The sequence below is a fragment of the Palaemon carinicauda genome, chromosome 22 (genome assembly GCF_036898095.1).
Source record: "Palaemon carinicauda isolate YSFRI2023 chromosome 22, ASM3689809v2, whole genome shotgun sequence".
Classification (NCBI taxonomy): domain Eukaryota; kingdom Metazoa; phylum Arthropoda; class Malacostraca; order Decapoda; family Palaemonidae; genus Palaemon; species Palaemon carinicauda.
In genome coordinates, this window is record NC_090746.1 from 90783603 (window position 1) to 90810165 (window position 26563).

The 26563-nt window shown below is 41.4% G+C and overlaps 1 protein-coding gene across 1 annotated transcript in view; it reads right to left on the reverse strand.

The window, feature by feature from the left end:
• Positions 1-19018: 19018 nt before the first annotated feature.
• LOC137615965 (dyslexia-associated protein KIAA0319-like protein) overlaps positions 19019-26563 on the reverse strand; it is a 169725-nt gene continuing 162180 nt past the window's right edge. Inside the window, exon 16 of the mRNA XM_068345648.1 lies at positions 19019-24323. Coding sequence (XP_068201749.1) covers positions 24178-24323 — 146 coding nt within the window. The 3' untranslated portion in view covers positions 19019-24177. The remainder of the gene's footprint in view (positions 24324-26563) is intronic.

A 26563-nucleotide genomic window follows, 5' to 3' on the forward strand; every position in this document is an offset into this window, starting at 1 on the left:
TCTCAAGAAGGCGATTTGGTTCTTCTCTCCTGCTTACCCCTATAGCGGTCATGGATGTCCCAAGTACCACACATGAATGTAGTACTGTTTTGGATTTGTTGCAAGGAGTGCTTAATGAACACCTTATCCCACACCAACCTGTAATGCTATCATTTAACTATATGTAATATATATATATATATATATATATATATATATATATATATATATATATATATATATATATATATATATATATACCTGTATATATATAGCCTACAATTAGTTTGAAGGTTTTAACTTCAAATAAAAGTTAATCAATTTACGGCATTTGTTACTTTAAGAGGCCAATCACCTAAATGAGGTTAACTCTAGATACAGTAATTAGTTTTAGGTGTTCAATGTTCATTTTCATTTGATAATATAAAGTTAGATAAGAAACCATTGGTGATAGGGAAGAAGATGGCTGTTTCATCTTTCCACATATATGTCGCCACCACTGTACCACACCACATTCAGAACCAAGGGGAGTTGTGGATTTGGACAAATTTGAATAAATTTGCAGATGTTTAAGATTTCAATTTGATTTTGGATTATCTGAACTTTTCTGGAGATCAGTTGAGTTGAGATGGGCTTCCGAATCTGTATCGATCTTTGGATATTTTATAATTAAGAAAAGAGAACAGGCATATGTATCAGTGGTGTACAGTCTGATTTGCAATCTTTCTTTCATTTCTATTATTTCAGGGGCAGTTTTAGATGCAGATTTAACTGATAAAATAGCTGCTCAGTTGGATATGGGAATAAAAACCTACCTGTTGTTCTGGCTTTGTTAGAAAACTCTGTGCTGTTGTACATAAGAATGGTTTTCGGGGGATTTTGATCTGCCTTCTGTTTTGTGCCTGAGACAATTTTAACTTTAGAAATCTTGTTACAAGTGAATAGGCATCGTCCCTCTCTTTGAAGTTGGAAGTACGTTTCATGATCATATTAGTGTTTTGAGTAAATAAAAAGTTCAGATAAGCAGAAAGTCGTTCTTCTAAACAAATGGTTGCTATATCTGAAAGTGTTTAGAAATTTGTAAATGATGGGATCACTCGAACGTATGTTTACAACCTCACCGTAAAAAGATAAAGTTTCTTGTTCTCTTGTTCTGGATTCCTTATCATAGGAGGTAGATGCCCTGTTACATACTAAACAAATCTAGATTTTTACACATTCCCATCCTTTGCCATTATTTAGCGGATCTGAAAAACATTCAGGGACTTTGGAAACTGGCTGACTTCCAACAGACATAGATATACAAAATTTGGTAGTTATCAGTGTTTCTCTACACAGGGTCCTCCCAGGGTTATGCATTTTTCACATTGTTTTATTCAACACTGGAGACCTTGTTTGTAAAAGTCGGTGGTTTGAACCTCAAGCCACGATTCCACCTTGGAAATCAGTGTCTCATCATCTGGAAAATATGTTCCCTTAAAAAATAACTGCATGTTTGGAAAGACGTAAAAGTCGGATGGTGCCAGGTCAAGAGAATAATGGGGGTGCAATATGAGAGTTGTGGACTGCAGCATTGTCTTGCACCTTTTGAGTTTGATGGATTCTTGCAATTTATGCAGTAGTGAAGCATAATAAGTCCCAATTACTGGGGTACCCTTGGCCAGGAAATCTGTCATCGCTACTTGCTGGTCCCAAAAGATGTTAAGTATGACCTTCCCTGCAGAGGGTTGTACTCTTGCCTTCTTTGGTGGTGATGAGTCAAAGTGCTTCCACTTCATAGACTGGACTTTAGTCTCAGGATCATAGTGATAAACTCATGTTTCATCCTGTGTGATAATTCTGTCAAAAAGGCTTCCTGGTTTTGGTGACATGTCCAAAAGAGCCTTTGAGCAATTCACTCGTTCCTGTTTCAAAAAAGAAGGAAGGAGCCTGGGAATCCACCGTGCAGACACCTTATGCATGTGCAAATGATCCTGAATTATTTTTTTCCATAAACCCTACACTTATCTTCACAATTTGTGCTAATTGACTAACAGTTATATGGTGGTCTTCCAAAATGGCAGCCTCTACATGATGCATGGTTTCTTCATCAATGGCACAATGGGGGCATCCAGGAACAGGTGCTGTTTTGACAGATGTTCAGCCACACTTGAACTGGCAATGCCAGTGTTTCACATCATATGATGGGGCAGTATCTCAATAAATTTGTTTAATTTCATCAAAGGTCTGTTTCAGCGTGCAACCTTTTGAATACAGACCCCCTGATCACTGTTCAGTACTCGTCTGGGTCCATAGTCACACCTTACTTCAATTTAATATCTGTAAAAAAGGAAGGGATGTCAGTTCAGTGCTGCAAATTATCATGTGATCTATACACTAATGTACCAATACACAAGTGAAATTTCAATCAGATATAATAATCCTAAGTGGGTCAAGGGAAATCTTTAATGAACATCCCTCGTATCTAAAGCTTTCAGCATTAAAAATGCCTTTGGTATTCAGGTCAATTTTTTATTTGGATGTGTTTTTACAGTATTTTTGAGCCGTTGGAAAATCTTTCACATATAGACTTCATGGCTAAAGAACTTTTCCTATAAGCATTGGCTTCAGCTAAACACATAACAAACTGCAAGCTCTTTTATCTCTTTTGACATCTTTCAGAGCAAAAGTTACTTTAAGACAAAGAGACTGTCAAAATTTTATCACTTCCTGTCTTTGGAAATGGTTGTAGGCATTTCCTCAGGAAATATATTTCCTTGTCTAGTAAGAGCCGTTCAATATTTTTTTAAGAAACTATGAATATTAGAGGTAGTGTCCCTCATTGGCTCTGTGGGATTAGAATTCCAAATTGTCCTCTGTTAAAATATGCAATGTCATTTCTAGTTAAAAGTTTGGTCATAGAATCTCACAAAGAATTGGACCCCAATCTTATAAGAGCCTCAAAGGTTACGGTTCAGGATATTAGGAACCAATCTTTCTTTAGAAAAATTTTAGCCACAGTACAATGGTGCACTATGCTGGTCTTCGTTAAACATTATCTTGAAAAATCCTGTGTTCTTACCAAGAATATTGGTCTCTAGGTCCTATAGTGGCTACTGACGATATGATCTCTTAACTTTTTTCAGTTCAGTTGATTTGAAACTTTCTTATTTTCAAAATATTTCAAATATCTTTAGAAAACAATCTTGAGTCCCATATTTAGGAGATGGTTTGTTACCATTAATCTAGACCAGTTGAATCTAGACTTTTCATCATTTGACCTATCTCTTTCCTCGACTGGTGTCTCAACTCCATCAGTGTGGGAGTCAGCAATATGAACATCAGAGAAGATTCACAGAAATAAATTGAAATCTAATAATAAAATTAGTTATTGTTATACTTACCCGATGTTCATATTCATGGCTACTGACTTGAGATCTCAAGAGGATAGGGAATACTGTAGTTTCAACTTAGAAACGAATAACGAGCACCCGGCACTTTGTTTCTTGCCACTAACCGCTAGTGTCTCTCATTACTTTCCTAGAGGCATATAGGGACATCTATTGAAAGAAAAGAAAAGGGGAATTTCTTTTCACTTTTCGAGTTGAATGTTAATATAATAAATAATTTCTTTCACAAACAACCAATCTTCTTTTTACCTCACTTACTCAGGTCTGCAGAGCTGAGGAGCGGGTATTAAAAAATAGCAATAAGGGTGATGTCTGTGCTGGAGTGCAAAACATTTTATTTATAATAACAGAGTGAAAGAAAATTTTATGCAGTAAATTCGTTTATAGAAAATCTGCATTAAATCCAATTAATACAGCTAGAATATAGAGGTCTATACTAAGTAAGAGGGAATAAGGATAAGAAATAAAAATGGGCATAATGATAATACAGAATAACGAAGGGAATAAGCATAAAATGAATAAACTGAAATGAACTGCAAAAATGCACGAATAATAGAAAAGATAAATGAAAAGGATATACTGCAAAAAAGAACATCACCTAGACTGTACTTGAAACATGACTTTACTGCAGCCTACTCTACTGAGTGCAGATGTAATGGCACCGGATTTAAAAAAAAAATTCCCAGTGCTTCTAGTTCAGTGGTCTCTATTAAGTGAATTTCCAGTGCATATTTTCATAATAATGGCATCAATAGTTCAACAGCATGAAGTATAGGTAAATCAGTGGTTAGTGAATCAGCGTATAAAGTTTTACTGTATAAATATATATGATCATGAAAATGACAATAAGGATCTCAAACCAGTGAACAAATACTTTACAAGGACAAGACGAAAAGAAAAAAATAAGGAATATAGACTTACAATTTTATACAATATCTTTAAAAAAAGACTAAAGAATAAGAGCATTTGACTGTAGAGAAATAAAAATTCAAATTTCTAGACTTTTACTCATTGATAGTAACTTATTTTAAAATTCAAGCAATCATTCAGTAATCTATCAGTGACTACACATTCAGACATACATATTATGTATGTGGGATGGCATTTTTAAAGGCAAACGCTCTCAGCAACTTATATAAAAAAAATTATTATAAAATGTTATTTTCATTAGTAAAATAAATTTTTGAATATACTTACCCGATGATCATGTAGCTGTCAACTCTGTTGCCCGACAGAAATCTACGGTCGGGATACGCCAGCGATCGCTATACAGGTGGGTGTGTACACAACAGCGCCATCTGTGAGTAGGTACTCAAGTACTTCTTGTCAACAAGAACTCAATTTTCTCCTCGGTCCACTGGTTCTCTATGGGGAGGAAGGGCGGGTCCTTAAATTCATGATCATCGGGTAAGTATATTCAAAAATTTATTTTACTAATGAAAATAACATTTTTCAATATTAATCTTACCCGATGATCATGTAGCTGATTCACACCCAGGGTGGTGGGTGGAGACCAGCATACATGTTAACAAAGAAGCTAAGTATCCCGTATCTTATTTTAGCCGTTATTCAAAATAACAAACATAAAATAAATAAGTACCTGGTAAGGAAGTCGACTTGAACCATTACTCTGCCTTTTTAAGTACGTCTTCCTTACTGAGCCTAGCGATCCTCTTAGGATGCTGAGCGACTCCTAGGTGCTGAAGTATGAAGGGCTGCAACCCATACTAAAGGACCTCATCACAACCTCTAATCTAGGCGCTTCTCAAGAAAGAATTTGACCACCCGCCAAATCAACCAGGATGCGGAAGGCTTCTTAGCCTTCCGGACAACCCAGAAATATTTCAAGAGAAAGATTAAAAAGGTTCTGGAATTAGGGAATTGTAGTGGTGGAGCCCCCACCACTACTGCACTCGTTGCTACGAATGGTCCCAGAGTGTAGCAGTTCTCGTAAAGAGACTGGACATTCTTAAGATAAAAAACGCGAACACTGATTAGCTTTTCCAAAAGGTTGCGTCGAAAATATTTTGCAGAGATCTATTTTATTAAAAGGTCACGGAAGTTGTGATAGCTCTAACTTCGTGTGTCCTTACCTTCAGCCAAGCTTGGTCTTCCTCATTCAGAAGGGAATGAGCTTCTCGTATTAACAGTCTGAAAATAATAGGATAAAGAATTCTCTGACATAGGCAAAGATGAATTCTTAACTGAACACCATAAAGCTTCAGACGGGCCTCGTAAAGGTTTTTAAAATAGAACTTAAGAGCTCTACAGGACATAATACTCTTTCTAGTTCATTTCCAACCATATCGATAAGTTTGGAATAACGAACGATATTGGTCAAGGCCGAGAAGGCAGCTCGTGTTTGGCTAGAAAACCAAGATGTAGAACATGTAGCCGTTTCGGATGAAAATCCGATGTTCTTGCTGAAGGCATGAATCTCACTGACTCTTTTAGCTGGTAAGGCATATCAGGAAAAGAGTCTTAAAGGTGAGATCTTTCAGGGAGGCTGATTGAAGTGGTTCGAACCTGTCTAACATAAGGAATCTTAGAACCACGTCTAAATTCCAACCAGGTGTAACCAAACGACGCTCCTTCGTGGTCTCAAAAGACTTAAGGAGGTCCTGTAGATCTTTATTGTTAAAAAGATCTAAGCTTCTGTGACGGAAGACTGATGCCAACATGCTTCTGTAACCCTTGAAAGTGGGAGCTGAAAGATATCGCTCTTTTCTCAGATATAAGAGGAAGTCAGCTATTTGAGTTACAGAGGTACTGGTCGAGGATACGGATACTGACTTGCACCAGTTTAGGAAGATTTCCCACTTCGATTGGTAGACTCTAAGGGTGGATGTTCTCCTTGCTCTAACAATCGCTCTGGTTGCCTCCTTCGAAAAACCTCTAGTTCTCGAGAGTCTTTCGATACTCTGAAGGCAGTGAGACGAAGAGCGTGGAGGCCTTGGAGTACCTTCTTACGCGTGGCAGACGTAGCAGGTCCACCCTTAGGGGAAGAGTTCTGGGAACGTCTACTAGCCATCGAAGTACCTCGGTAAGTTATTCTCTCGCGGGCCAGAGGGAAGCAACTAGTGTCAACTTTGTCCCAACGTGAGAGGCGAACTTCTGCAGTACCTTGTTGACAATCTAGAACGGAGGGAATGCATATAGATCTAGATGAGACTAATCTAGTAGAAAGGCATCTAAAAGAACCACTGCTGGGTCCGGGATAGGTGAGCAAAGTATTGAGAGCCTCTTGGACATCGAGGTTGCGAAGAGATCTATGGTTGGCTGGCCCCAGGTGACCCAAAGTCTCTTGCATACATCTCTGTGGAGGGTCCAATATGTTGGAATTATTGTCCCTTCCTACTGAGACAAACTGCTAAGACATTCAAGTTGCCTTAGAAGAAATTTGTTACTAGTGAAAAGTCTAGACCTGTTGAACAGGAGAGGAGGTCACTAGCGAACTCGCACCATGTCAGAGAGTAGGTCCCTCCTTGCTAGGAGATGAACATCAAAGCAGGGAGTTGTCCGTGTTGACCTCCATTACTTTGTCTTGAAGGAGAGACCTGAAGCTTTTCCAGGTCAGACGTACTGCCAGAAGCTTCTTGCAGTTAAAATGCATTGTCCTTTGATGCGAGTTCCATAATCCCGAGCATTCTCTACCGCCTAAGGTCGCACCCCAGCCTACGTCCGATGCGTCTGAGAAGAGAACGTGGTTGGGAGTCTGAACAGTCAGGGGAAGACCCTATAAAAGGTTGATAAAGTCCTTTCCTCAGGTTAGACCAGACTTATCTTCCGGAAACCGGGATCGAGACCGCTTCTAGCGTCTTGTCCTTTTCCAGTGAAGAGCTAGATGAAACCGAAGAGGACGGAGGTGTAGTCTTCCAAGTGACACCAATTGCACCACGGATGACAGTGTCCTAACCAGACTCATCCACAGCCTGACAGGGCCGTATTCCTTCTTCAGCATCTTCTGGATGGATAGCAGGGCTGGGGATTGATCTTCTTGTTCAGCCATGTCCTCATCAGAGGGTTCCTCATCCGAAACTGATGAGGAAACGGCAACGGAGTGGGCAACGTCTGACTCGCTGAATCCGGTCGCACTGGTGGATGCGTGACGGAGCCGGACACAAGATCATGGTACTGCTGCACAGTCTGTGAACTGTCAACCATGGGGAAGCGAGGAAGTACAGCGACAACCCGAAACTGTTTAGACTGTCTGGGTAGTACAGACAACCCCTTATCGGGTTGCTGAGGTTGCCGCACTGCGTCACAACAAGTCACCTCTGCTGGTTGTTGAACGTCTTCCCAGTGACACACTGAACGTCCACAACCACCTCCGAGAGTAGCATAACATCAACGTGCGACTGGCAACCCACACTGGGTCGCACCGGTGGAGGAACCATCTCAACTGGCGGACGTGAGTAGGATACCTCAGCGTCAACAGGGCGTACAACCAACCGGTAGGAAGGTCGTTGGCAAGAAGGGTCTTCTCCGTAAAAAATCCTCTATCAAGGACTAAGCTTGGACTGCATGTCTTGCAACAAAGCCCAAGGTCTATGGGAGCAGGTGTGGCAACAGACGGGGTTAGCGACTGAAGCGGAACCATTTACCCTCCCTGGAAGCATGTGTGCTTAAATAAAAGTCCATAGGAGGCTAAGCAGCTTAAGGCTCCTCTCCAAATGACAGAGTCCTCAGGGGAATATCAGAAGGAGGGAGAACAGCACTTTCTCATCTCTCAGTGAGGGTTTCACTGGTGCAAAAGCAGCAGACCAGAAGGCAACGTTATGAAACTGCTTGACAGTCTGTGAACTGTCAAAAACTGAACTGTCAACCACAACAGGAGCGTGAGGACATACAGCACTGGTGTATAAGTAGCAGACCAGAAGGCAACGTCATGTAACTGTTTGACAGTCTGTGAGTTGGCAACAACCAAAGTTGTGTGGGGAAGCCTCAACTCCTGACTGACTAGTTTGCTGCGGGCGAGTGGCGGTAACCACAGTGTGTTGCGGAGGCTGACACACCGTGTCAAAACACGGCAGCTTGTGGTAGCTCACGCACGGCAACGGAGTGCTCTGTGTGTGGGAGTCATCATACATCTGGCAGGGTAGACTGTGCATGGGTGGAGGAGCTCTCACAACAAGAGTGTGAGAGCAGGAAGCCATGCCGGGCGCACAACCGTGGGAGGTGTAGGCCCACGGGTGCATCGTCAACCTTCTCCGCAGTCGGAGTGTGGGAGCTGGCAACAACAAAAGCAGAGTGCTGGTGCGTGGGAGGGGCTGCGGTGGGTTGAGGAGCATGCGGTATGGTATGCGGAGCATGCTGTAAGGTATGCGGCTCATGCTGCATGGTATGCGGAGCATGCTGTAAGGTATGCAGAGCATGCTGCATGGGCTGCGGAGAATGCCGCATAGTGCTGGAACCCGGCAGCTCTACAGAACCTTCCCACTGCTGATGCGGTAGCTCACGCATGTTAGCAGATGGTGCAGCAAGAACATGCGTCTGGCAGGGTGGACTGCGCATCGGTGGTGGAGCTCTCACAGGTGGAGTGTGGGAGCAGGCAGCCGCAGTATCTGCTGAGCGCACAACCTCGGCGGGTTGTAGGTTAACAGGTGCATTGTCAACCTTCCAGCACGATACTCCTGCATGAAGGAGCAAGCTGAGACTGTATAGTCTGCAGCATGGACCACTAAGGTCTATGAAAGACAACAACAAACGGAGCTACTGTCCGTTGTGACTGAGGGTCTAAAACAGCTGGTGCGGCAACAGACGGAGTTACTGCCTGTTGCGGTACCACCTTGCCTCTCTTGGGAGGTGTGCAGTTGTCGTACTGCAGCGAGTCCGAACTGACCCAGTGGCTACACCTAGGCCGTTGGACTTGCGCGGAAGGGACCGACTTGCACTTAAAAGCTGCAAGATTTGGTCCATGGTTTCTGCGAGAAACCTCTTCCGCAGACGAGGAATAAATGGGCTCTCTCGTCTTTGTGTGGGTGGGGTGATCACGTCGGCAACGTGTGTAGATACACCCGAAACCACGGAGGGAAACGTTTGTTCGTCGATCAAGACCTGTGGAACCCATAAGTCCTTCGACATTACTTCTCCCCTGGGCTTGGGAGCTTGTAAGAGGTATCGGACAAGGTGAACAACTGGCACGAACAAACGAACCCTCAAACGCAACACTGTAACACTTTGCGCATATCACTTTATCACTTTTGATTTTCTGTTTGCACTTATTTCACTGAACTCGAAACTTTAAATGGTTTGTACCTGAAACACGCAATCCTATCCTTCATTAAAAGGTAGTAATTGCGAAAAAGTTTTACAATGTAACAGAAAAACATAATGAAAGATAAAGAATTCAGTGGCTGGAAAAGAGACTAAACACTAGATCAAATAAACTACGTTTAAAATCTCTCACCGCATAAAGCCTGGGAACAAGAATAAAACTCTAGAAACGTTTTACCTTCTTCCCCTATAGCGACTAGGGAGAAGAGTAAAAAACGAGAACAACGTTACCCGCTTGAACGAAACGTTTATCCTCCTCTCTCTCCCTCCGTCTCTATCTCTCTTGACTTAGAACCTGAGAGATGAGCCCAATTATATATCGTTAAAACATATTATTTGTTAAAGGAAAAAAACTGAAAGGTTTCCCAAATAAAAAGTTCCTTTATTAGAATTAAAACCATTTAAGCTAAGAAAGAATGAACGAAACGCTAGAATCGGTTTACTCTTACTGCAACGTGAAACCGTGAAATACTCTCTCTCTATCGTAACGATAGAGCGCAAGTTGAACGTTCTGAACGTCAACAACTTCGGAGACTAAACTAAACGTTAGTTCAACTTTGAAAACAGTACGAGACTATCAAAGAAATTCTTTCAAAAACATTAAAATTAAAATAACATAAATTCTTAACAGGAAAAACGATATGACGGGCTCAATGTTAATTAACTTCGGTTCCAAGTAAGGACCGCCTACTATTAGGAAAGGTCGCATATAAACAAACATAAAAATTAATTTTTATAAGTTTATAATAAATGGAAAGTTAATCGAAGAGGCCTATAAATGGCGGAGAGATATAAAATAAATCTATAACTTTGTTAAGCAAAATTACCAAAAACCTAAACACACTTCCGTCTAAGGGAAGGGTGGGTCATTAAAGTGAAAGAGAGTCTATACTCTCTTCGACACCAACACTTCCGTCTAAGGGAAGGGTCGGCCATTTAAAAGTGAAAGAGAGTCCATACTCTCTTCGTCACCATAATAAAATCTATCCAAAACGAGTTCAAGTTTTGAAATGAAGATAAAACCCCTGCATAGCGAAAGCTCAAAACTGGAATAGTGTACTTCACCAAAAAGTTGTGAAAACAAATCCAGTTAGGGACGGCGTATTAGTAAGTCTTGCCGGTGGCACGACAGAGGAAAAATTGAGTTCTTGTTGACAAGAAGTACTTGAGTACCTACTCACAGATGGCGCTGTTGTGTACACCCCCACCTGTATAGCGATCGCTGGCGTATCCCGACCGTAGATTTCTGTCGGGCAACAGAGTTGACAGCTACATGATCATCGGGTAAGATTAATATTGAAAAATCCCATTTTCAATTGAAGGTTCAACAATAAGAACAATCACGACAAACACCAAGTAAAATTTATTTGAAACTAATACAGAGATGTTTCCAAGTAGAATGGTACCTGTACATAAAAATAAAAAATAACCCTAAAATCCGGGAGTGTTACACAGTAGACATAATTTCAGTCTTGTCATTTTAAGCATCATTAAGATATAATGTATTTAAAAGTAAATAACAATTCTTAAGGTTGAAACGAATAAAAAATTAGTATTGAGACCTATAACTGACTTTCCAGTCTTATTTTTAGACAAATGAATTCTAATACCTTTGAATAATCATTATGTTGCCTCTAAAACTATATTTGAGAAACAAGATAACTATTCATTTAAAGATTTCTTGGATATAGTTCAAAAGTATCTTTTCCATCATTCACTGATGGACTAATAATCACCAACCAACAATATTTTGACTGGGTTAATGATTTAATTATGAATATCATTATGTTAAATCAATTCTTGAATGAAGGAAATCTTTGTACAGTGTATTTGCCTCATCTTTTTAATTTCATACTTATAACAAGATTGTGATATAGGTTTCAGGAAAAACTTTAATTTCATACTTATAACAAGATTGTGATATAGGTTTCAGGAAAACTTTTTATCAATTATTTTTTAATTTTGCACTTTTTAAAAATAGTTTTGAAACATATGATTAAAAATTTTCTTTCATGGGTAAATTCTCTCAAAAAAGTAATAAGTTTTTCTCTGATTTCAGAATTTCTATAATTTCCTATTCTTTGGGCTGCAAATTCCAATTCTTGAGGCTGGAATGTTTTAAAACCCACCAAACACAAGTGCCAGACAAAGCTAAGGTAAGAAACGTGTCGAGGATTATTATTCATGCTTAGTTTGTAATATAATTTTGGAAAGCAGTATTGTGTTCTTCATTTCCTGAAACATCATTGTTTCTATACTTCTATAACCTTTGAGAATTGTGAAATAAAGCAAGATACTGTACACCCACATATTATTACATTTACTGTACACTTACCCTGTTCAATGTCCCCACCATATTATTACATTTACTGCGATTTACTAAGTACTGCCTTCAATGTGATATTACATTCATGACTTTCAATACACAACAAGCTTTCATCCCTGTAATAATATGTTTACTCATATAGAAAGCGTAGGAATACAGCATGTGCATCTTTATGGAAGTAGGAAAATGTAGATAAGAGGAAAGGATCACTGAAAGGTTAAATAAGTGTGATCAGGGGCACTATCAAAATAATAACCTGGGAACTTTTTTACTTATACAAGTTATAGATCCAGGAAAATTAAACAGAAAAGAAGACATATAATTGCACAATAAGAATATATTGAGAGATAAACCTCTTTATATGAACCAATACTGTACTGCTATTTGAGAAATACAAATAATACTAAATGGCTTCTATGCACACAGCAGTAATTACCTAAATAATGCTGCACACCTTGAAAGCACTTATCTTATCTTGATAATGAAAATGTTATTTTCATTAGTAAAATAAATTTTTGAATATACTTACCCGATGATCATGTAGCTGTCAACTCCGTTGCCCGACAGAAATCTACGGTCGGGATACGCCAGTGATCGCTATCCAGGTGGGGGTGTGCTCAACAGCGCCATCTGTGGTCAGGTACTCAAGTACTTCTTGTCAACAAGACCTCAATTTTCTCCTCGGTCCACTGGTTCTCTATGGGGAGGAAGGGCGGGTCCTTTAATTCATGATCATCGGGTAAGTATATTCAAAAATTTATTTTACTAATGAAAATAACATTTTTCAATATTAATCTTACCCGATGATCATGTAGCTGATTCACACCCAGGGTGGTGGGTGGAGACCAGCATACATGTTAACAAAGAAGCTAAGTATCCCGTATTTCATTTTATTAGTTATTCAAAATAACAAATATAAAATAAATAAGTACCTGGTAAGGAAGTCGACTTGAACCATTACTCTGCCTTTATTAAGTACGTCTTCCTTACTGAGCGTAGCGGTCCTCTTAGGATGCTGAACGACTCTTAGGTGCTGAAGTATAAAGGGCTGCAACCCATACTAAAGGACCTCATCACAACCTCTAACCTAGGCGCTTCTCAAGAAAGAATTGACCACCCGCCAAATCAACCAGGATGCGGAAGGCTTCTTAGCCGACCGTACAACCCAAAAACAACAATAAAAGTAATCAAGAGAAAGGTTAAAAAGGTTATGGGATTATGGGAATGTAGTGGCTGAGCCCTCACCTACTACTGCACTCGCTGCTACGAATGGTCCCAGGGTGTAGCAGTTCTCGTAAAGAGACTGGACATCTTTGAGATAGAATGATGCGAACACTGACTTGCTTCTCCAATAGGTTGCATCCATAACACTCTGCAGAGAACGGTTCTGTTTGAAGGCCACTGAAGTAGCCACAGCTCTCACTTCATGTGTCCTTACCTTCAGCAAAGCAAGGTCTTCTTCCTTCAGATGAGAATGAGCTTCTCTAATCAGAAGCCTGATGTAGTAAGAAACTGCGTTCTTAGACATTGGTAGCGAAGGCTTCTTGACAGCACACCATAAGGCTTCTGATTGTCCTCGTAAAGGTTTTGACCTTCTTAGATAGTACCTAAGAGCTCTGACTGGGCAAAGTACTCTCTCCAGTTCGTTCCCCACCAAGTGGACAGGCTAGGGATCTCGAACGATTTAGGCCAAGGACGTGAAGGAAGCTCGTTTTTAGCCAAAAAACCGAGCTGCAAGGAACATGTAGCCGTTTCCGATGTGAAACCTATGTTCCTGCTGAAGGCGTGGATCTCACTTACTCTTTTAGCTGTTGCTAGGCATACGAGGAAAAGAGTTTTTAATGTGAGGTCCTTAAAAGAGGCTGATTGGAGCGGTTCAAATCTAGATGACATAAGGAACCTTAGGACCACGTCTAGATTCCAGCCTGGAGTGGACAACCGACGTTCCTTTGAGGTCTCAAAAGACCTAAGGATGTCCTGCAGATCTTTGTTGGTGGAAAGATCCAAGCCTCTGTGGCGGAAAACCGCTGCCAACATACTTCTGTAACCCTTGATCGTAGGAGCTGAAAGGGATCTAACATTCCTTAGATGTAACAGGAAGTCAGCAATCTGGGTTACAGTGGTACTGGTTGAGGAAACTGCATTGGCCTTGCACCAGTTTCGGAAGACTTCCCATTTAGACTGATAGACTCTGAGAGTGGATGTCCTCCTTGCTCTGGCAATCGCTCTGGCTGCCTCCTTCGAAAAGCCTCTAGCTCTTGAGAGTCTTTCGATAGTCTGAAGGCAGTCAGACGAAGAGCGTGGAGGTTTGGGTGTACCTTCTTTACGTGAGGTTGACGCAGAAGGTCCACTCTTAGAGGAAGAGTCCTGGGAACGTCGACCAGCCATTGCAGTACCTCTGTGAACCATTCTCTCGCGGGCCAGAGGGGAGCAACCAACGTCAGCCGTGTCCCTTTGTGAGAGGCGAACTTCTGAAGTACCCTGTTGACAATCTTGAACGGCGGGAATGCATACAGGTCGAGATGGGACCAATCCAGCAGAAAGGCATCCACGTGAACTGCTGCTGGGTCTGGAATCGGAGAACAATACAATGGGAGCCTCTTGGTCATCGAGGTAGCAAACAGATCTATGGTTGGCTGACCCCACAGGGCCCAAAGTCTGCTACAAACATTCTTGTGAAGGGTCCACTCTGTGGGGATGACCTGACCCTTCCGGCTGAGGTGATCTGCCATGACATTCATATCGCCCTGAATGAACCTCGTTACCAGCGTGAGCTTTCGATCTTTTGACCAAATGAGGAGGTCCCTTGCGATCTCGAACAACTTCCTCGAATGAGTCCCCCCCTGCTTGGAGATGTAAGCCAAGGCTGTGGTGTTGTCGGAGTTCACCTCCACCACCTTGTTTAGCTGGAGGGACTTGAAGTTTATCAAGGCCAGATGAACCGCCAACAACTCCTTGCAATTGATGTGAAGTGTCCTTTGCTCCTGATTCCATGTTCCCGAGCATTCCTGTCCGTCCAATGTCGCACCCCAGCCCGAGTCTGATGCGTCCGAGAAGAGACGGTGGTCGGGGGTCTGAACAGCTAAAGATAGACCTTCCTTGAGAAGAATGCTGTTCTTCCACCACGTTAGAGTAGACCTCATCTCTTCGGAAACAGGAACTGAGACCGTCTCTAGCGTCATGTCCTTTATCCAGTGAGCAGCTAGATGATACTGAAGGGGGCGGAGGTGGAGTCTCCCTAACTCGATGAACAGGGCCAGCGATGAAAGTGTCCCTGTTAGACTCATCCACTGCCTGACTGAGCATCGGTTCCTTCTCAGCATGCTCTGGATGCACTCTAGGGCTTGGTTGATCCTTGGGGCCGACGGAAAAGCCCGAAAAGCTCGACTCTGAATCTCCATACCCAGGTAAACAATGGTCTGGGATGGGACGAGCTGGGACTTCTCTAAATTGACCAGGAGGCCCAGTTCCTTGGTCAGATCCATAGTCCATCTGAGATTCTCCAGACAGCGACGACTTGTGGGAGCTCTTAAAAGCCAGTCGTCTAAATAGAGGGAGGCTCTGATGTCTGCCAAGTGAAGGAATTTCGCAATATTCCTCATCAGTCTCGTAAACACAAGAGGTGCCGTGCTTAGGCCAAAGCACAGGGCTTGGAACTGGTACACAACCTTTCCAAAGACGAATCTTAGGAAAGGTTGGGAGTCTGGATGGATGGGGACGTGAAAGTATGCGTCTTTCAGGTCTAACGAGACCATCCAGTCCTCCTGCCTGACCGCTGCTAGGACCGACTTCGTCGTCTCCATCGTGAACGTCTGCTTGGTGACATAAGCATTGAGAGCACTGACGTCCAGCACCGGTCTCCAACCTCCTGTCTTCTTGGCTACCAGGAAGAGACGGTTGTAAAAGCCCGGGGATTGATGATCCCGGACTATTACCACTGCTTCCTTTTGTAGCAAGAGCGACACCTCTTGTTGCAACGCTAGCCTCTTGTCCTTCTCCTTGTAGTTGGGAGAGAGGTTGATGGGAGATGTAGCTAGAGGGGGATTGAGGCAGAACGGAATTCTGTATCCCTCCCTTAGCCACTTCACAGACTGAGCGTCTGCACCTCTGCTCTCCCAAGCTTGCCAGAAGGTCTTGAGTCTGGCTCCTACTGCTGTCTGGAGAGGAAGGCAGTCAAAACTTGCCTTTTGCGGACTTGGAACCCTTCTTGGACTTGCCACGGTGACTGTCTGCACGGGTACCTCCTCTGCTGGAGGTTCTGCCACGAAAGGGCGGGATGAACCTAGAAGCAGGTGTATCAACTGCTGTAGGGCGGAAGGGTCTAGGCACGGAAGGTAAGGTTTTAGCCTTACGTGCAGAAGAAGCCATGAGGTCATGAGTATCCTTCTGGATAAGAGAGGCAGCCATCCCCTTAATCAACTCCTCTGGAAACAGACACTTGGAGAGAGGAGCAAACAGCAACTCTGACTTCTGGCAAGGAGTGATACCAGCAGATAAGAAGGAGCACAGATGTTCTCTCTTCTTGAGGACTCCTGATACATATGAAGCCGCAAGTTCACCAGACCCATCCCGAATTGCCTTGTCCATGCTAGACATGATCAGCATGGCCGAGTCCTTATCTGAAGGGGAAGTCTTCCTGCTTAAGGCTCCCAAACACCAATCGAGGAAGTTGAATATCTCGAAGGCACGAAAGACTCCCTTCAACATATGATCAAGATCGGAAAAGGACCAGCAGATCTTCGAACGTCTCATAGCCAACCTGCGGGGAGAGTCAACCAGACTTGAGAAGTCGGCCTGGGCAGAGGCAGGAACCCCCAAGCCAGGTTCCTCTCCCGTGGCATACCAGACGCTCGACTTAGAAGCCAGCTTCGGAGGAGGAAACACAAAAGAGGTCCTTCCCAGTTGCTTCTTGGAATGCAACCAGTCCCCCATAACCCTCAAAGCTCTCCTAGATGATCTGGCGAGAACAAGCTTGGTGAAGGCAGGCGCAGCAGACTGCATGCCCAGAGCAAACTCGGAGGGAGGAGAACGAGGGGTTGCAGACACAAAGTGTTCAGGATACAAATCCCTGAACAAAGCAAGGACTTTGCGAAAGTCTAAGGAGGGTGGCGAAGACTTGTGTCCTTCAACATCAGAGTGAGGATCATCCAGATGAGCAGCTTCATCATCCGATACATCATCATCCGAAAGTTGAGTTGTGAGTGGCAAAGGCAGAGCAGCAAGCTGAACGGCTGAATCCTGCAGAACGGGTGCATGCGTACCTGCGGATCCATCATCATGCCTCTGCTGGACAGTCTGCGAGCTGGCAACAACAAAAGCAGAGGGCTGGAGTGTGGGAGGGTCTGCGGTGGGCTGAGGAGCATGCGGTATGGTATGCAGAGCATGCTGTAAGGTATGCGGCTCATGCTGCATGGTATGCGGAGCATGCTGTAAGGTCTGCAGAGCATGCTGCATGGGCTGAGGAGAATGCCGCATAGTGCTGGAACCCGGCAACTCCTGATGCGGCAGCTCACGCATGTTAGCAGATGGTGCAGCAAGAACATGCGTCTGGCAGTGAGGACTGCGCATCGGTGGAGGAGCTCTCACAGGTGGGGTGTGGGAGCAGGCAGCCGCAGTATCTGCTGAGCGCACAACCTCTGCGGGTTGTAGGTTAACAGGAGAGGTGTTAACCTTCTCGGCATGATACTCCTGCATAAATGCCGCAAGCTGAGACTGCATAGTCTGCAGCATGGACCACTTAGGGTCTACTGTGGTTGGAGCAACAACAGACGGAGCAGAGGCCTGTTGAGGGACCACTCTACCTCTCTTGGGAGGTGTGCAGTCATCAGATGACTGCGGCGAGTCCGAACTGACCCAGTGGCTACACCTGGGCCGTTGGACTAGCTCGGAAGGGACCTTACGTTTGAGCGGTCGTGAGACCTTGGTCCACCGTTTCCTCCTGGAAACCTCTTCCACAGACGAGGAATGTAAGGGCTCATTCGTCTGTAAGTGGATGGGACGATCCTTAGCAGATACGTCCGCAACCACTGAGGATACATCCGTGCGCCGATCAAGGCCTGCCGAACCCTTTGGTCCTTCGACATTGCTTCTCCCCTGGGCTTGGGAGCTTGCAAGAGGTCCCGGACTGGGAGGACGACTGGCACGCACAGATGTACCCTCATGCGCAACACTGACACTGACACTATGCACATCACTATGCACATCACTAGCACTAACACTTCCCACTGCACTCTTCGCTTTCAGCTCTCTGACATCTGCCAAGAGCTGATTGCGGTCACTAACCAACGACTCCACCTTCTCACCGAGAGCCTGAATGGCACGCAACATATCAGCCATTGCAGGCTGAGCACTCGTAGCAGGTTCGGGAGTCACCATCACAGGGGAAGGAAAAGGTTGAGGGGCATGGGGAGAGGAAAAATCCACAGAGCGAGAAGAAGAACTCCTATCTCTCTCCTTCTCTAACCTACGTGCATATCTGAGGAATTCATTAAAATCGAATTCCGAAAGCCCAGCACATTCCCCACATCGATCTTCCAATTGACAGGATTTTCCCCTACAATTGGAACATACGGTGTGAGGATCTATAGAGGCCTTCGGAAGACGCCTAGTACAAGTCCTAACACTACACTGCCTGTATTTAGGAACTTGGGAATGGTCAGACATCTTGAATTTAGAGGTAGTCAAGGGGGAATTCCAAAATTAAGCAAAGATCGTTAACCAATGAATCAAATTAATTCCAAAAGCTTGCTAAGCTAAGGATAAAGCTTCCTGAACAGCGAAGGCTAAACTTCAGAGCAAATACATCACCAAATCGTGAACAAAAGACTCCAAAATCAACAGCGTATCCATGTAGGTCTTGCCGGCGGCACGACAGAGGAAAAATTGAGGTCTTGTTGACAAGAAGTACTTGAGTACCTGACCACAGATGGCGCTGTTGAGCACACCCCCACCTGGATAGCGATCGCTGGCGTATCCCGACCGTAGATTTCTGTCGGGCAACGGAGTTGACAGCTACATGATCATCGGGTAAGATTAATATTGAAAATAATTCAATAATGAATCCATATAACCCCACTAAAAGGTGTAGAATGGCTATAGTGGCCAATTAAAATCTACTTATTACAGTTTCTTTAAAAGACTAGTGTTGATATAGTGAAATGTCCATTATTATATAACATACAGCATTTTATAGTTAAAATTAGCAGGCCACTTCTATAGTATAATTTTAGAGCTGATTGTGAAAAAATATGTCTGCCAAGCTAAAGAATGTGACTTTCATTTTCAAATTGGAAAATTAAAAATGGTTGCCAAATATTTTTGAAATTGAGTATACGAAGTAATTCTGATTTAAAAAACGAAATACTAGATAGGAATTCAGTCACACATTCATTCAGATAATAGATCAGGCTTTCCATGAAAAAAAATATAAATATACGAACATACAAACCACAAACGTATGACAAATTTGAGTTTATAACATTACATATGGAACTTATATTAAGGGTAGATATTCTTTCCCTGCCATCAAATAGATACATTGACATCACACAAGATAATGTGGAGTCATGTGTACCAACTAGCTTATACACCATTTTGCAAATATTTCTTAACAGAGTAGCCATACTTGACAATTTGCATTGCTTCAATGCTAGACAGAGGAATGATTCTGATGACTAGTAGTAGTGATGATGGAGATGATACTTCTGATTGTTGCCATAATGATGAGAAGACCGTTTCAGAGTTAAAAAAAGTGCCAAGTGTACACTTTATCCCAAATGTTGTTTATACTGTTAGTAATAAAAATTTTGACTACAAAACATGTCGGACTGGCTTGTGCCATCCACAAAGAAACACATTAAAAAAACTTATTAATCTCTTGCACAAAGCTGATGATGTATGCATCAGTTACAGGAAAGTGCTACAGATCTTAAATGACATTTGCAGAAGAGACATTGAAAACAGATGACAATGCTGATGGTTCAGTTAAGCCACCTAATTTAGTTCTCAATCGCTTCATCCACTTTACTATGGACAACATAGATATAATAAATGAAGGTACTTTAGATAGTAAAGAAACTTTTCACACCACTCAGTACTGTGCATGGCAAAGAGGACCAGCTGGTGCTAGTATACTAGCCTTCCAGTACAACACTGCATGTTCCAGAATGTGTGAGTGCTATAATCCCTTCTAAACTTCCTAATAAGATATCTAAACCACATTTCAATTCATCATTCCAACTTGCATGGTTGGATGGTACTTTACAGGAATACAAAGCAGCTCAAATAGAAGTAGCAGAGAACAATGCATTTATTATCCAGTGTCAAACTTCAGACATCAAGATGGCATGGACAACATATAATGATTGATTGATTGATTGATTTAAGGTTTTCAGGCATCCTGAACATATAATGACTCACAATCCATAACAACAATGCTAATACTACTCCTGGGTATTTGCCAATAACAGTTGCTCCAGCACATAGTCTAGACACTGTGGAAACATTAGTAAAGCGAATGATAAATGTGGCATCACCACTTGGACAACAGTAGTGCCCTTTACTGTAGACCAGGCTTTGTTCCCAATGTTTATGTATTTGAAGCGAAATGTATCTTTGTACAAAGAAAAATCAATTCCATGTTTAGGAGGACTTGAACACAGCCAACAATAATTTAAAGGTCTTGGGTCAGAATATACAGGATTTTGGGTTACCAGATGCATTGATTGATACTGGATTGATTGGTCCTCGCTCTTTGAATAAACTTTTTGATGGAAAAGAATTTTCTTGTGGTGTGCACTGCCATAAACTGATATTCTAAGGCAAGTGGAGGATCTTCTTTACCCAATTATTGACATACATCCATAGAACTAATATAGAACTATATAGAATACACTGGATGATGCAAATCATGAGTACAAGTATGATGAACTCCTCACTTTTCTGTCATCTGAGCAGTTCAGAAATAACAGAGATGAATTTGTTATTAAGCATCCAGTGAATAATCCAAATTTCTCTTACAGGTGGAAGTATATGATGGTGGTATAATTTTTTCTGCATTTTCTTTGTGCACAGAGTGAATCAAATTGGGATCTACATATGTGGGCACTCAAGCAGATGATTCCTTATTTTCATCTTTACAGCCACACACACTATGCACAGTGGAGAGTAATATCTCATGCATGAATCACCCACTGAAATAAAAAAAATTCCATAAGGGAAATTGGACAGTGAGAAGATTTCAACACAGGTTTTCTGAAGTGGATCCAGCTCATGCACAGAAGTGGTTGGGGCTAAAGGAAAGGGGGTTGGTGACACAGTTGGAATCACAAGGAGGAGTCACCTTTTTACAGACGGTGACTTACTTTCAATCTCACTGTAGAGATTGTGGAGAAAACAAAATAAAATTAGTATTTGGGGCTAAGAGTAAAGTAAATTTAATTCAATCTGAAGCACAGATTGGATGAAGGAACTGTGACCATGAAGATGAATCAAAGCAAGTCAGTGCTCTTCAAGAACTAGGTGTATTCAATCTTGAAAACGAATCTAAGGTTCTGCAGAACATTACTGCAAAAGACCAGGCTTCACCTGAAATTACAGACATTTTGTTAAATACAGTACTGAAAATCTAGGTAGACTGAGAGTCCAGTCATTGTTAATGAGAGGTTAGCATCAGAAGGATAAACCAAACTACATTTTAAGATATCAAATCACAAGACCTTTACTGACCTGTATCAGGTTGGCTCAAATAAAGCAATAACCAGCGAGTCAAGCACAATCAAAACTGATAGAAAAATATTTCAGCCGATAATTACAGCTTATCATATTGGCAGAAATGTTGACCTAGCAAACATTATAATGTTAGCTACTCCCATACCCTACTTCTCTGGCCACATCAGAAACAATGGTGCAACTGGAAACAAATTGCAATTACACGAAATATTATGCAAAAATGTTAAACGCCCATCTATAATGCATTTTAAGCCAAATAATTCAACTACTATCACTGATAGGCAGGCTAGATTGATAGCCTTAAGAAAACCATCTGGAGTCAAAACCTTTGGTGACCTAGCACATCTATTTGTTAGATCTTTTCTTCAGTCAAGCAAGGATTTTGCAAGGATAGATATGATATTTGATCAGATTATGGAACATTCAATCAAATGTCAGCCATGAGATATTCATACTTAAAAAGTATTACAGATCAGAAAGGATTGTGAGCAAAACAAATGTTCCTCTTCCTGCAAATTAGCATGACTGTATATCCCATCCAGAAAACAAGGAGCAGTTGGTTAGATTCCTCGGTAATGAACTTATTAATGAAGCACTTTCTTATAAATCTGCTGTGGCTTCTGAAGCCTTCCATGAACTTAGTCAAGTCAAATCATCAAACACTAACACAGACCTATCTGTTCTTTCAGCTCATCACTCAAATTGTCCTTCATTGCAAGGACATAGATATGGAAAATGTTGTAGTTGCACATGATACAGATGGTCTCCTGGTTGCATATCATTCAACAACCCTTGCTGCAATATGGAGGAAAGCTGGGACTGTACAACCAAGGATCAGAAATACATACCAATCCATGAAGTAATGACACATCTACAGCAGCAACACCCATATATACAACTCATGAACCTGGTTCCATTTAATGTCATGATGGCATGTGATTCCACATCGTATTTTAGTGGACATGGTAAATCAACTGCATGGAAAATATTTGTGCAACACAGTGATCTCCTCACAGCCTTAGGACAAGACCCACTGACAGAGGAAGCTACAAATGCTGCAGAAACCTCCCTGTGTCATGTGTATTAAGTCGACATGAATACATGCAAAGAGGTCCATGTCTCACTCTTCACAAAGGAAGGCAAGTATTTAATGTTTGAATAACATTTGATCAATATGTTTAGTTATTCTACGATTACTATAATGAAGAATTTTTTTTTTTTGCGAACTTCTTAATTTTTTTTTTAAAGTAACATATGTTTTATATTGCTTCAGATGTGTTGATGCCCTTCCTCCAACAACTGACACAGCAAAACTCCATATTGCCCAAGCCCACCGACAAGCAGCAATTTGGTGCCAAAACAAAACTGTTCCAGTTCTGCCACATCCAAAAGATACTGGATGGATGAAAACAAACACTGGCTATAAATCACAGTTTACAACTCTTGAAACTGTACTTCCACACAGTAGGGCATCTACAATATATCAATGCTCTTGGGTGTTACATAGCTGGGGGTCATTGTCAAACCAGTCTTGCTTGTCAAAAAAAGCTATAAAGTGACAAAATTTTAAAAATGTATATCTAGTTCTCAAATAACAATGTATCCTTTTGTATATCAAAGCGTTGATATGTTAAAACGGATTTTTTTTTTATGAAAATTTGCTTAATTTTTCTCCAACATATTCAAAATTATGCTACTAAACCAGCTTTTGAAAACATTACTTTACCTAGTACCATAGTAGTGTTGAGCCAAAATATATGGTTGCTATTGATTTTGATATTTGGTTTAACCGTTAGATTGTCCAACACATGAAATAAATATATAAAAAAACATTTTATACATCAATTATTGCTGCTCTGTTTAGATGGATATCATTAGACAATAATGATTTAAATGTGGATATATACATATATAACATGATTTAGATAAAAAAAAATTAGTAGCCATTTTGAATCTGCATTTTGAAAGTGAAGATCAAATTTCTAAAGGTGGCAGACACTTATTTTGGATTCAGCATCTTTTAATTATGTTAAAAAAGCTGTCTATCAATTTTAACTGAAAAATGCCGTTTGTTTACAAAATTTGTAGAAAGTGCACTAGTTTATACACTTCTGTGAACTTTTCAGAGTAAATAGATTATTCCTTTTAACTTGCTAAAGTGAATCAATGCTTACCATTCCCTTATATTTTCCAGCTTTTGTACAAATAATAGACTTTTAATGACTAGAATACACAGGTAGCATTACCTGTAATAAAAGAAATTAAGAGAATGAAATCAACTATGGTTAGATAATGAAAATATAATTAACCTCAAACGTAACCATGACTTTTAACATGTGCTTATTAATACAGTGAAGATATAATAAAGCAAATGATGAAATAAGACTGATAAATTATGACTTGTCTTAAGACTAATTTGTTTCTTATTCCCTATTTTAAACAAAAAATATTAAAAAACTGACATGGTCTTAAAAAATGTTATGTACGGATTCTAGTTAATTTCTGGTAGCCGTTCCGTTGTTTGTCAGACTTGTGCTTTGTTTTCCGGGAATCAAAAAGGACTTCAGCATCACTGTCACTCTCTGATCCCGAGTCTAGAAGACTGTTGAGCATGTGAGTTTTCACTGTAAGATTAAAAGATAAGAAAAATCAATGAATGTGACCTTGTTATATATTCTACTTGCTGATAGCACAATATTTAGGTATCTTATTGTAAATTTTTCAAAGACTGCTTGTTTCAGCAAAATTCAAATTGAATTGGTAATTATTAATAGACAAGGTTGCTATTGTCTCTAGCATCTCTTAATTGTAAAATGTTATTTTTATTAATAAAATAAATTTTTGAATATACTTACCCGGTGATTATATAAGCTGCAGCTCTGCTGCCCGACAGAAAAACTCTACGCTCAAAATACGCCAGCGATCACTATGCAGGTAGGGGGTGTACATCAACAGCGCCATCTGTCTAGCAGGTACTCAAGTACTCCATGTAAACACAGAACCAATTTTCTCCTCGGTCCACTGGGTCTCTATTGGGAAGGAAGGGAGGGTCCTTTAATATATAATCACCGGGTAAGTATATTCAAAAATTTATTTTATTAATAAAAATAACATTTTTCAATATTAAACCTAGCCGGTGATTATATAAGCTGATTCACACCCAGGGGGGTGGGTAGAGACCAGCATTACTTGTTTACATTATTATGAGCTAAGTATTTTGTATTTCATTTTAGCAGTTATTCAAAATAACAAACATAAAATAAATAAGTACCTGGTAAGGAAGTCGACTTGAACAATTACTCTGCCTTTTTAAGTACGTCTTCCTTACTGAGCCTCGCGATCCTCTTAGGATGCTGAACGACTCCTAGGAGCTGAAGTATCAAGGGTTGCAACCCATACTAAAGGACCTCATCAAAACCTCTAATCTAGGCGCTTCTCAAGAAAAGAATTTGACCACCCGCCAAATCAACCAGGATGCGAAAGGCTTCTTAGCCTTCCGGACAACCCAAAAAACAACAATAAAAACATTTCAAGAGAAAGATTAAAAAGGTTATGGAATTAGGGGAATGTAGTGGTTGAGCCCTCACCCACTACTGCACTCGCTGCTACGAATGGTCCCAGGGTGTAGCAGTTCTCGTAAAGAGACTGGACATCTTTAAGATAAAAAGACGCGAACACTGACTTGCTTCTCCAATAGGTTGCGTCCATTATACTCTGCAGAGATCTATTTTGTTTAAAGGCCACTGAAGTTGCGACAGCTCTAACTTCATGTGTCCTTACCTTCAGCAAAGCATGGTCTTCCTCATTCAGATGGGAATGAGCTTCTCGTATCAACAGTCTGATATAATAGGATACTGCATTCTTTGACATAGGTAAAGAAGGCTTCTTAATAGCACACCATAAAGCTTCTGACTGTCCTCGTAAAGGTTTAGTTCGTCTTAAATAGAACTTAAGAGCTTTAACAGGGCATAAGACTCTTTCTAGTTCATTTCCAACCAAATTAGAAAGGCTTGGAATATCGAACGATTTCGGCCAAGGACGAGAAGGTAGTTCGTTTTTGGCTAGAAAACCAAGCTGTAAAGAACATGTAGCCGTTTCAGATGAAAATCCGATGTTCCTGCTGAAGGCGTGTATCTCACTGACTCTTTTAGCTGTTGCTAAGCAGACGAGGAAAAGAGTCTTTAAAGTGAGATCTTTAAAGGAGGCTGATTGTAGTGGCTCGAACCTTTCTGACATAAGGAATCTTAGTACCACGTCTAAATTCCAACCTGGTGTGGCCAAACGACGCTCCTTCGAGGTCTCAAAAGACTTAAGGAGGTCCTGTAGATCTTTGTTGTTAGAAAGATCTAAGCCTCTGTGACGGAAGACTGCTGCCAACATGCTTCTGTAACCTTTGATCGTGGGAGCTGAAAGAGATCTTTCCTTCCTCAGGTATAATAGGAAGTCAGCTATTTGGGTTACAAGGGTACTGGTTGAGGATACTGATACCGACTTGCACCAGCTTCGGAAGACTTCCCACTTCGACTGGTAGACTCTAAGAGTGGATGTCCTCCTTGCTCTAGCAATCGCCCTGGCTGCCTCCTTCGAAAAGCCTCTAGCTCTCGAGAGTCTTTCGATAGTCTGAAGGCAGTCAGACGAAGAGCGTGGAGGCTTGGGTGTACCTTCTTTACGTGTGGCTGACGTAGAAGGTCCACTCTTAGAGGAAGTGTTCTGGGAACGTCCACCAGCCATTGAAGTACCTCGGTGAACCATTCTCTCGCGGGCCAGAGGGGAGCAACTAACGTCAACCTTGTCCCTTCGTGAGAGGCGAACTTCTGCAGTACCTTGTTGACAATCTTGAACGGAGGGAATGCATAAAGGTCTA